The 12,700-nt window shown below is 32.3% G+C and overlaps 1 protein-coding gene across 1 annotated transcript; it reads left to right on the top strand.

Moving 5' to 3' along the window:
• On the top strand, window positions 1-8,993 carry LOC103574494 (fibrillin-1-like). The gene is made up of 29 exons (XM_014441826.2): window positions 1-121; window positions 200-302; window positions 364-603; window positions 694-840; window positions 922-1,047; window positions 1,124-1,198; window positions 1,273-1,407; window positions 1,468-1,593; window positions 1,722-1,973; window positions 2,066-2,314; window positions 2,387-2,638; window positions 2,699-2,953; window positions 3,197-3,451; window positions 3,523-3,777; window positions 3,931-4,185; window positions 4,257-4,508; window positions 4,578-4,835; window positions 4,911-5,168; window positions 5,247-5,501; window positions 5,576-5,830; window positions 5,923-6,180; window positions 6,257-6,511; window positions 6,603-6,860; window positions 6,935-7,189; window positions 7,254-7,508; window positions 7,593-7,847; window positions 7,926-8,180; window positions 8,256-8,356; window positions 8,906-8,993. The coding sequence occupies exons 1-29, from the start codon at window positions 5-7 to the stop codon at window positions 8,909-8,911; spliced, it is 6,018 nt and encodes a 2,005-aa protein (XP_014297312.1). The 5' UTR covers window positions 1-4; the 3' UTR covers window positions 8,912-8,993.
• Window positions 8,994-12,700: the final 3,707 nt, after the last annotated feature.

Raw genomic sequence — 12,700 nt, 5'->3', positions numbered from 1 at the left:
TAAAATGACAATTATAGTATTATCAATTTTCATCGAAATGTTGAATATTTTCTTGGCCAATACTATTCCTATGAATGGGATCAATGACTCGATTACAAAATGCGCTGAATTAAAGCATAAAGTAAGTTGTCAGTTTTTCTTAGCTAATAATACTTGGTATTCTTATCGATAACAAATACAATTTGTTTATCTGTAATAGTGCAATCCAAATCTTCAAGATCCTTGCTGCAATCCAACCAGAATATGTGTTAATAAAATACGTGATCAACTTTATACTTCTGATTATATATGTCTTAAAAAAGGTATTTATTGTATCTCAAATCGCCAGTAAAACATTAAGAGATAATTCTGATAATTTGATAGGCGTATTGAATAGTCCCTGTAAAAAATCATTCGACTGCGAAGCAATAATTGGAGCGAAATGTTCGGAAAATGGACGGTGTGTTTGTAGAAAACAATCGGTTGCGTACAATGAAACTATTTGTTTACGGACTTCAATGAATGATCGTTTAGTTGATGAACTCATGGATTATTATGATTTCAATGGAATATTCTATTTGAAAAGAAATTATTCAACCAAATCTGGGTGTCAGATTATATCAAGTGAGATAAATCACATTCAAATATGAAATTTTTTTGTACAATAAATTTAATTTGAATAAAATCAAAGAATTAACAAGGTTACTTTTTTAGACACAAATTACGGTGAGCCATGCAATAATGATATCCAATGCTCAGAAGATCATCATTCAAATCTTAAGTGCATTAACAAAGAATGTAAATGTCCAAATGGAACCCAATTCACTCTCGATACATTAATGTGCCAAAATAGTATGGGCGGTAAATATAAAAATTTAAATATTCGAATGTTTTGTTTACAAATGTTGACTTAGAATATTAATTACAAATAATGGTTTGTAGGTATCAATAAGCCATGCTTAGTCAATAAAAAATGTTTACTTGAAAATTCATATTGCAATCCTTATGGAATATGTAAATGCAAAGTTAATTATTACTATACACTTAATGATAAATGCGAATTTGATAGTAAGTATAACGATGTATGTCTGACATTGTATTAGATTCATTCAAATAAATTGTGATTTCTTGTTGTATGTTTTAGAATCAAGAGGTAATTGCAGTAAAGACGATGTATTTTTGCATACACAAAGCCGAACGCTTTATAGACCCGCAAAAAGTAAACCTACTTTTTTCAATGCTTTGAAAAATCCCATTAGTTTATTTCCATTACTATATTTTAATCTATCGTAGAACCAAATGACCCGTGTTTGAGTAATACTGATTGTAATGACGTCAAACACACTACTTGTCAGTCAAGGGCTTGTAAATGTATCAGAAATTTCTATGTATCTGAAAAGACTGGAAATTGCACCCGTTATGCAAAACGTAAGATTTAAAAGTGTGAAATTTTCAAAATAAAATTATCTTAGAGATATGTTATTTTAGAACCAAACGAACGATGCATAGAAGATAAAGGCTGCCGTAAAATAGATAATACAAAATGTAAATCGAGAATATGTCAATGTGATGAAAATTTTCCTTTGAATGTGGCAACAAAAAAATGCGAATTTTGTAAGTTTTTAAAGCTTAGCATCCACTTATAGATCAATTTTTTTTTCAGTTCAAATAGAAGTTACGTAATTTCAAGTTTGTTCCGTTTATTCTTTAAGTAGTGTATAAACTTCAAAATTTTGTTCTAGTGCTAGGTCGAAGATGTACAGAAGATTCAAATTGTGACACTACAAAAAACATAGTTTGTTCAAAAGGAAAATGTGTTTGCGATGTAAATCATTTTGAAAAAAATTATATCTGTGTGTCAGGTATTGATGGAAACTGTAAAGAATCTGAAGAATGTCATGTGAATAATTCATTTTGTCAAAATGACAGATGTAAATGTGCGATGAATTTTTATGCATCAAAAAATAAATCTTTGTGTATTGCAAATGCCAAATGTACGTTAATTAGTTTTAGACTACATGTAATTACTATATATTTTTTACATGAATGTAGATTTTGGGAAATGTATATATCGAATTTTTTTTAGCTTTATATGATTATTGTGAAAGCGATGAGAGCTGTAAAGAAATAGAAAATACAGAATGTTCGAATAATAAGTGTCAATGCATGTTAAAATTTATCGAGAAAGACGGAAAATGTAGATCATTAGATTACTGTGAAGCAAAAGTAGACTGTCAGCAGCCAAAATATTCAGTGTGTAGAAACAACAAATGTGTTTGTTCACTAAATAGATATTTATCGTCTAATAATACAAAATGTAGTAGCTATGCCAAAAGTAGGTTATAATGATTTTATAGCACTTGTTTTTATTAATATTTACTTTAGTCTATATTATTTGAACAACAAGGTATCGGAAGCTCATGCGAAGACGACAAAAGATGCGCACGTGTCAAAAACACAAAGTGCATAGAGAAAAAATGTGCTTGTGTTGAAAACTATTTTGAAGATAACAACAAATGTAAAAGCCTCATTGACGCAGAGTGTTCTGAAAATTCGGATTGTATAGCCAATAAATCTTTGTGTGTTTCGAATAGATGCAAATGTTTTGAAAATTTTCATCCATCAACGGACAGACGGGAGTGCAGAAAATATGCTAATCGTAAATATTGATAAAATTAGTTTCTTTCATTCTGATAAAACCGATAATTTTTCCATTTAGATGTGAATGATCTCTGCGAGGACAATGATGATTGTACAAAAGTTAAAAATTCAAAGTGTTCCGAAAACGATCAATGTGTTTGTAAAATAAAATATTTTGAAAAAGATAACGAGTGCAAAGCATTTATTGGTACGAATTGCACAGAAGATTCAGAGTGTGGAGCTAATAATTCTCAATGTGATTCAAATGAATGCATATGTTCTCATGGATTTTATTCGTCTATAAATAAACAGGAATGTATTGAATATGCTACAAGTAAGTTTTTACAATAATGTTTTTACAGCAGAAAAACTGTTTCCGTAATTTCACTTGTACGAAAATGTTGGGAATTTGTTAAAATTATTAGATAAGATCAATTCAATTTCAAGCTCAATTTTATAAATTTATATATTAACTATCATTACTTTCCGTTTAATGAATAAGAAAACCAGAACATTGAAGCCTTAGTCTTTTGTGACTCAGGAAAATTTAATTAATGTTAGAAATATAAAATTTCAGAACCAAATGAACCTTGCGAAAGCGACAAAAGTTGTACATATGTCGAGTACTCATATTGCTCAAAAAGTAATGAGTGTACTTGTAAACCCAATTACCTTTTGATAGACAATAAGTGCCGCGGACTTATCGGAGAGGATTGTTCTGTAGATTCAGATTGCGGAGTAAAATATTCAACGTGCAAATCGAACTCTTGTACGTGTCCAGGAGATTATTATTCATCTAATGACAAAAGCAATTGTTTTCAGTATGCAAAGAGTAAGTTTCTGGATGCATTGCTCCTTAAATTAAAGAATGAAGTACTTATGCAATACTTTTTACACATTCAGAACTAAACGATTTCTGCGAAACGGATGAGGCTTGTCGTGATGTTAAGTTTACATATTGCTCTGTAAATAGACAATGTACTTGTTTGATGAACTATACAGTAACAAACGACAAATGTCGCGGACTTATAGGAACGAATTGTTCAGAAGCTTTAGATTGTGCAACAGAAAATTCAAAATGTGAATTGAATGTTTGTCAATGTCTTGAGGGTTTTCGGTTTTCTTTCAGCAATCAAAAATGCTATGCTCATAGCAAACGTAAGTTATCCTACTTGAATTGTCGAGAAAGCAGCATAAATTAATCCTTTTGTGGACAAGTGCGTCATATAGCAGGCGTAACTAATTAACTTGCCAAATTTTTGAGTACGAGATAATTCAATTTGTTATAAAATATTTTGTTCAACGTTTTAGATCTGAATGATTACTGTGAAACTGATGATGATTGTAACAATATTAAATACACGTACTGCACGGTAAACAACAAGTGTAGTTGCTTGGCGAATTATATTGAAGTAGACGGAAGTTGCACAGGGCTTGTCGGCGAAAAATGTTCAGATGACGATGATTGTGCAGTTGATAATTCTAAATGTGAAGCTACCGTGTGCCAATGCGATGTTGATTTTTATTTATCTACTAACAAAGATAGATGTTATCCCTTTGCGTCACGTAAGGCCCTAGCATATTGTTTAGTAGGAATGATAATGATAAACACTAATCAATGTTATATTACTTTGTAGAAGTTAATGACTTTTGTGAAACTGATTGTGGTTGTCAAAAACTTGATCGCACTCACTGCTTTGAAAACGTGTGTACTTGCTGGCCGAATTATATTATAGTAGATGGGCATTGCCGTGGACTTATAAATGCAAAATGTTTTGTAAACTCCGATTGCTCCATAGAAAATTCAATTTGCGCTTCTAACACTTGTCAATGTCCTATCAATTTTTATCTTTCTGCAGACGAAAACCAGTGTCATTCATTCGCTAAACGTAAATAATCGCATTTCAAGTTGTAAATGACAATAAAGAATATAGAAATTTATTTACTTTTATTTTCAGACATAAATGACTTCTGCGAAACTGATGTTGGGTGTCGTGATCTAAAATTCTCATATTGTTCCGAGGATAAAAAATGTACTTGTTTACGTGGCTATATAAATGATGATGGATATTGCAGTGGACTAATTGGCTCGATATGTTTCAAAAGTTCAGATTGCGCAGCAGACAATGCAATCTGTGATGAATCAAAAACCTGTCAATGTCCTGTTGACTTTTACCTATCTGTCAACAAACAGGAGTGTTATCCATATGCAAAAAGTAGTCTTATAAACTCTATTTAAAGCAAAAGTATAAATCCTTAAAATCATGTCAAATTCTTCAAATTAATTCCAGAACAAACCGATTTCTGTGAAACTGATGTTACTTGTCGTAATCTCAAATACACTTACTGTTCTGGAGACTATAAATGTGTCTGTTTACAAAACTACATTACAATTGACGGCCATTGTCGGGGCCCAATTAACGCCACATGTTCCGAAGAGTCGGATTGTGCAGTAAACAATTCAATTTGTGATGAATCAAACACTTGTCAATGTCCTGACAGTTTTTACCTGTCTTCAAACAACGAAACCTGCAACCGTTATGCCGAAAGTATGTTTGTTTCAAAATAAAATCCAACATTTTATTTCTTTCAACTATAAATTAATCTTTTTCTATTTCGAATTATAGAAATACATGATTTCTGTGATAATGACAGTAGCTGTCGCAATGTGCAATTTACCTTTTGCTCTGCTGACAAAAAATGTACTTGTTTATCAAACTATGAAGAAATAGCTGGAGATTGTCATGCCCTTATCGACGCATTTTGTTCAAAAGACTCAGAATGTGCAGCAAACAATTCAGTTTGTGAATCAAATATTTGCCAATGCCGCATTGACTTTTATCCTTCTTTAAACAAAGACAAGTGCTATCCATTCGCTAAGCGTAATGTTTCATATTTTATACATCAAAGTTTATGTTTAGTAATGCGTCATAATATTCGATACTTTAATTTTCAGAACTTACTGATTTTTGCGAGACCGACGTAGGATGTCGGGATCTCAAATATACTCACTGTTCTGACAGCAATAGATGTGTTTGTTCACCAAACTATACAGCAGTAAACGGATATTGTCGTGGTTTCATAGGTTCTCATTGTTCTGGAAGCTCAGATTGTGCCTCGAATAATTCTATATGTCTATCAAACATCTGTCAGTGTTCTGTAGATTCATATTTTTCAACCGATGACGGCCAATGCCACTTGCTCGCTAAAAGTAAATTGACATTTATTCCATTTCATACCAAAAGACTGGTTACAAAATGAAGATTGCATAAAATAACTTGATAACAATCGTACCAATTTCAGGAATTAATGATTCTTGTGAAACTGATACTGGATGCCGCGACCTAAAATATACATACTGTTCTGAAGATAACAGATGTACTTGTATAGAAAATTATACAATATTAAATGGATACTGCCTCGGATTGATTGATGCAAACTGCTCTGATGATTCTGACTGTGCAATAGACAATTCGATTTGCGATGACTCAGATACTTGTCAGTGTTCTATTGATAGTTACTTGTCTGTGGATGAAGATAAATGTCACCCGTATGCTAAACGTAAGTGTTTATGTCTAGTAAAAAACGTTTACAAAGATTTGATTATTTATCAAAGTTATCCTCTTTTAAATTCTAGATCTGCATGATTTCTGTGAAAATGATATGAGTTGTCGCGATCTCAAATTCACTTATTGCTTTGACAGGAAATGTGCATGTTCAATTAATTATATGAGTAATAATGAATCTTGTCTTGGTTTGATTGGCTCAGCGTGTTCTGACCATTTAGAATGTGCCGCTGAAAATTCAGTATGTGACCAAACAAATACATGCCAATGTTCTGTTGATTGTTATCCATCTTTGAATAAAGAGAAATGTCATCAATATGCTAAAAGTAAGTTTTTCTTACACACTTACGATAATATTTCTTGAAAGTTAGATTCAAGAAATGATATATGTTTGAAGTATTCTAACCGATATTGCAGAACTAAATGATGAGTGCGAAACAGATGTTGGTTGTCGACATTTGAACTTTACGAACTGTTCTGAAGACTACAAATGTTCTTGTTTTGAAAATTATACTGTAGTTAACGGATATTGTCGCGGACTTATTGATGCAAAGTGTTCAGATGATTTCGATTGTGCGGTAGAAAATTCAATTTGTGATACATCAAACACTTGTCAGTGTTCTGTTGACAGCTACTTATCTGTAGATGAAAGAAAATGCTACGCATTCGCCAAACGTAAGTTCTACGATTTTTACAATGGGATCATTACAAGTCAAATAAGTTATACTCTAATTAATTTTAATCATCAGAATTGAATGACTTCTGCGAAAGTAGTAACAGCTGCCGTGATTTAAAATACACGTACTGCTCTGAAGACAATAGTTGTATTTGTTCTGAAAATTATATCGAAGTAGACGGGTATTGTCGTGGATTTATAGGCATGAATTGTTCGAAAAATTCTGATTGTGCAATAGAGAGATCGATCTGCCAATCGAGCACTTGTACGTGCCCGAATGATTTCTATTTATCTGAAACTGGTAACCAGTGTTATCAATATGCGAAAGGTAAGTTTTGAATTTTAGTATGGAAAAAAGAGAGAAATATTTAATATCGTGTACTGAATTACAGAACTCAATACTTTTTGTGAAACTGATATTAGCTGTCGTGAGTTCAAGTACACACATTGTTCTTATGATAGCAGATGTACTTGTTTAGAAAATTATACGGTAGTTGATGGCAACTGTCGCGGATTAATTAACGCATATTGTTATGATGATTTGGATTGCGCTGTAGAAAACTCGATTTGCAAATCCGAAACTTGCCAGTGCCCTAGTAATTTTTATTTATCAATCAATAAAAAAAAATGTTATCCATATGCTAAACGTGAGTCTCTCGAACTTGATAAAAAGCAACGTGTTAAAGTATGAAAATGTAAAATTATGTCTTTGTTTATTTTTTTTTTTATAGAATTGAAGGATTTTTGCGAAAGCGATATTGGTTGTATCGATCTCAAACATACAGTTTGTTCGAACAGTAACCAGTGTACATGTTCTTCTAATTACGCGGTGATAGAAGGATATTGCCTGGGTTTAATTGGTGCGAATTGTTCTGATAATTTAGACTGTGGAGTATACGAATCAATTTGTGAATCGAATATTTGTCAATGCCGCTATGGTTTTTATTTATCTGAAAACCAGGAAAAATGTTACGCTCACGCTAAACGTAAGTTTCTTAGCACAATGAAAAATGATGATGATATTAATTATTAGAAGGGTGAATGTAGTAAAATCTTATTTGTAGAACTCAACGAATTTTGCGAAAACAAAATCGGTTGTAGTGATCTAAAATATGCTGTCTGTTCTGAAAAGAACGAGTGTGTTTGCTTACGGAACTATACCAATATTGAAGGACATTGTAGGGCTGACATTGGTTCAAATTGTTCTGAAGATTTCGACTGTGCGGTAGACAAGTCAATTTGCAAATTGAACCTTTGTCAATGTCCTAGTAACTATTATTCGTCTACAGAGAAAGAAAAATGTTTCCCGTATGCAAAACGTACGTTATCATGCTCAAGATATTAAACGCATAAAAATAGAAATCAAATAATGTATTTACTATTTTACCCTTTAGAATTAAATGAATTCTGTGAAGACGATGTTGGCTGTCAAGATCTTAAGTATAGTCACTGCTCCAAAGATAATCGATGTATTTGCGAGGCCAACTATATAGAAGTAAGTAAATATTGTCGGGGATTGATTGGAGCAAATTGTTCAGGTGATTTAGATTGTGTAGTGGAAAATTCATCATGCGATGATGATAATACTTGCCACTGCCAGCTTGATTTTTATCTATCTACTAACAAAGATAAATGTTATCCCTTTGCTTCACGTAAGGTCCTAAGATATAGTTTTACATGAATAATGATGATAAATATTAATTAATGTTATATTACTTTGTAGAAGTTAATGATTTTTGCGAAACTGATATTGGTTGCCAAAAGCTTGATCGCACTCACTGCTTTGAAAACGTGTGTACTTGCTGGCCGAATTATATTATAGTAGATGGGCATTGCCGTGGACTTATAAATGCAAAATGCTTTGTAAACTCCGATTGCTCTATAGAAAATTCAATTTGCGCTTCTAACACTTGTCAATGTCCTATCAATTTTTATCTTTCTGCAGACGAAAACCAGTGTCATTCATTCGCTAAACGTGAATAATCGCATTTCAAATTGTAAGTGACAATAAAGAATATAGAAATTTATTTACTTTTATTTTCAGACATAAATGACTTCTGCGAAACTGATGTTGGGTGTCGTGATCTAAAATTCTCATATTGTTCCGAAGATAATAAATGTACTTGTTTACGTGGCTATATAAATGATGATGGATATTGCAGTGGACTAATTGGCTCGATATGTTTCAAAAGTTCAGATTGCGCAGCAGACAATGCAATCTGTGATGAATCAAAAACCTGTCAATGTCCTGTTGACTTTTACCTATCTGTCAACAAACAGGAGTGTTATCCATATGCAAAAAGTAAATCTTATAAACTCTATTTAAAGCAAAAGTATAAATCCTTAAAATCATGTCAAATTCTTCAAATTAATTCCAGAACAAACCGATTTCTGTGAAACCGATATTGCTTGTCGTAATCTCAAATACACTTACTGTTCTGGAGACTATAAATGTGTCTGTTTACAAAACTACATTACAATTGACGGCCATTGTCGGGGCCCAATTAACGCCACATGTTCCAAAGAGTCGGATTGTGCTGTTAATAATTCAATTTGTGATGAATCAAACACTTGCCAATGTCCTGAAAATTCTTACCTGTCTTCAAACAACGACAACTGCAATCATTATGCCGAAAGTACGTTTACATATCATATCATGAACGATGATTTTATATTCCAAATTTAATTTTCAGAGATGGATGATTCCTGTGAAAATAATAATAGTTGTCGTGATGTTAAATTCACATACTGTTCAGAAAATAAAAAATGTACTTGTTTACCAACCTATAAAAAATTGCATGGTGATTGCCTCGGTGTCATTGATGCGAAATGTTTCAATGATTCAGATTGCGCAATAGAAAATTCAATATGTGATTCAAACATTTGCAAATGTCGTATGGATTCCTACCTATCCGTAAGCAAGAATAAATGTCAGCTGTATGCTAATCGTAAGTTCTCAGTTTCAACTCAAAAACTATGAATCCACAGAAATTTTTCAGAACTAATTGTCAAAAATTTCAGGAGTTAATGATTTTTGTGAAAGCAACAGTAGCTGCCGTAACCTTAACAATACTTACTGTTCTAAAAACCACAAATGTGTTTGTCTTAAAAATTATACTTTAATAGAAAATTATTGTCGGGGATTTATGGGATCGCACTGTTCTAAAGATCTAGATTGCGCCCTTGAAAATTCAGTCTGCAGCAAATCTATCTGTCAATGCCACGATAATTTCTATCTTTCTGCAAACAAAACCAAATGTCACCTTTACGCAGAACGTTAGTTATCTAATGTATTTAATAATTTCAATAATTACATCCCCGTTTTTATATTAATTTCTAGGCATAGATAATTTTTGCGAAGATGATGTTGGTTGTCGCAATCTTAAGTATACATACTGTTCAAAAAACAACAAATGCATTTGTTTACCAAATTATATTCAAGTTAACGACCGTTGCCGAGGACTTATCAATGTAAAGTGCTCCAAAGATGCAGATTGCGCACTAAACAATTCAATATGCGATGAATCGAATAGTTGTCAATGTCCCGATGATTTTTATCTGTCTGCGAACAAAGGAAAATGCCATCAATTTGCAAAACGTAATTATTCCTGTCAAATAAATGTAAAATTCAATCTAATACAGTTAATTTCAGAATTGAATGATTTTTGCGAAACTGATAATGGGTGTCGCAATTTAAAATACGCACACTGTTCTAAAAAAAATAAGTGTATTTGCCTGCTAAACTATACTGAAGCAGGCGGTTATTGTCGAGGTTTTATTGGATCTAATTGTTCTGAAAATTTAGATTGTCTAGTTGATTACTTAGTATGCAAATCGAATGTATGCCAGTGTCCTGATAATTTTTATTTTTCTTCAAGCCAACAACAATGCATCCCGTATGCTATACGTGAGTTTTCATGATTTCTTCATTTAACCTGCATACAAACTAGCTCCGATGACTGTTTAATCGGTCGAAACAATAGTACATTACCCGCCTAAGAAAATAGGACATTCCAACCTGCGTGTATAATTGTCTACCCGAGCCGATGTCAGTAAACATGCAGATCGAGACATCTTACCCTCTGCTGAAGTGTGTATACAATTCTTCACCAGACCTGCACCTGAAAGTTTAAATTCCTGTCCTGTTCAGAGGGAAGAAAGTCGTTCTCTTCTTTTATGAGAAAAGAAATGATAAAAATTATCGCGTGCGCAGTTCTTCCCACAAACTGAGGCAAAAGTTTACTTTTGTATAGATCTGATGAAAAATTAGCAATTACACACGCGAATTGAAATGTCTTACTTTCCTCCCTTGCAGTGTAATATACTAATCAAATAGGAGTATTACTTTTTGTTAAAAAAATTTCAGAATTGAAGGATTTTTGTGAAACTGATAAAAGTTGTCGTGATATTAAATTTACATATTGCTCTGAAAATAAACAATGTACCTGTTTACCAAATTATGTCAAAGAAGATGGAAATTGTCGTGGACTTATTGATGAATACTGTTTTGAAGATTCTGATTGCAAGGTAGAAAATTCCCGATGCAATTCAAATATTTGTCAATGCTCTGTTGACTACTATCCGTCTATCAATAATGACAACTGTTTCAAATACGCTGAAAGTAATTTTAAATCACTGAGTGCATGATAAATTGCCTAACAGTACTTACCAAATTGTACAAAATCCATATAATTTTATTTCAGATCTTACTGATTATTGTGAAGACAATGAAGGCTGCCGCAAAATAAAGAATTCGTTTTGTTCGGTTGATAAAAACTGTACTTGTTTTACTCCATACAAAGAAATCGCTGGACAATGTCTTGGAGTTTTCAATGCGAGCTGCTTCAATGACACAGATTGCGATAGTTTTTATCAATGTTCGTCAAATCGCTGCTCGTGCCGCGATAATTTTGTCTTTGATGATTACCATAAGTGCATTCCAGTAAACCGATGTAATTATTTTTATCGTTAATATCTCTAATCACTGTTCTATAGGTTTATAAATAATTTTTTCTTTAGATCTAGGAGATTCTTGTATAGATAATGAGTATTGCAGAAGCATCGAACATTCGTCCTGCGATTTAGATTATCACTGCACCTGTTCAACAAACTATATAAATATAAACGGAAGCTGTCTTCATTATCTTGGTACATGTTGCTTCAAAAATTCTGACTGTGGAATAAAAGATTCGATATGTGAAGGATATACGTGTAAATGCAAGAAAAAATACTTTTTTCATCCTTTTTTTATAGAATGTCGAAAAAAATAAATATACCCGAGTCGAAAAATTATACCTCATTTGAACTTCCAATTTTTAGGCTGAAAACAATTTTTTTCTTTTAATTTCTCAGAAATGGCTTGATCAATCGATTTCCAAATCTTTTCAGCTCTGGAACTCAATGAAACACGTTGATTACCGCCTTAACCGGTTCATTCGTCCGAGAGATATTGTTGGCGAAAGAAATGGTTAAGAAAAGTTTTTTTCTTTTTCAATTATTTTTAAAGTGATTTATCTGATCTACTTCTATATCTAGTCAGTTCTAGAACTCAATATAGCGCGCTGCCTGCAACATTAAGCGTCAAAATCGATTGATTAATTCATTCAAAAAAATGGAAAAACACTGTTTTTATTATTTTTTCGCGAATGTTTATACATTAATGCTCTGATCTGAACCAAAGCTCTTTGGAATCCTCATTTTGGTGACTTACATTGATTTCTGCCTAAATACATTTAATTTATTGAACATAATCGTGAATAAAACTTTTAAAAACGTTTATTTACTGATTATTTTCGATTCTTGAATTTTCAAATTTGAACATATAACGTAACTCGTTAAC

This window comes from Microplitis demolitor, chromosome 5 (genome assembly GCF_026212275.2).
Source record: "Microplitis demolitor isolate Queensland-Clemson2020A chromosome 5, iyMicDemo2.1a, whole genome shotgun sequence".
NCBI lineage: Eukaryota > Metazoa > Arthropoda > Insecta > Hymenoptera > Braconidae > Microplitis > Microplitis demolitor.
This window is presented reverse-complemented; position numbering and strand designations above follow the sequence as displayed.

Bases quoted from the DNA above. Each gene is read 5' to 3' on its own strand.
- LOC103574494 (XM_014441826.2), top strand. From the start codon at position 5: ATGACAATTATAGTATTATCAATTTTCATCGAAATGTTGAATATTTTC. The intron at 5,831-5,922 runs GTAAATTGACAT...TACCAATTTCAG, and splicing joins ATGCCACTTGCTCGCTAAAA to GAATTAATGATTCTTGTGAA. The intron at 7,190-7,253 runs GTAAGTTTTGAA...ACTGAATTACAG, and splicing joins GTGTTATCAATATGCGAAAG to AACTCAATACTTTTTGTGAA.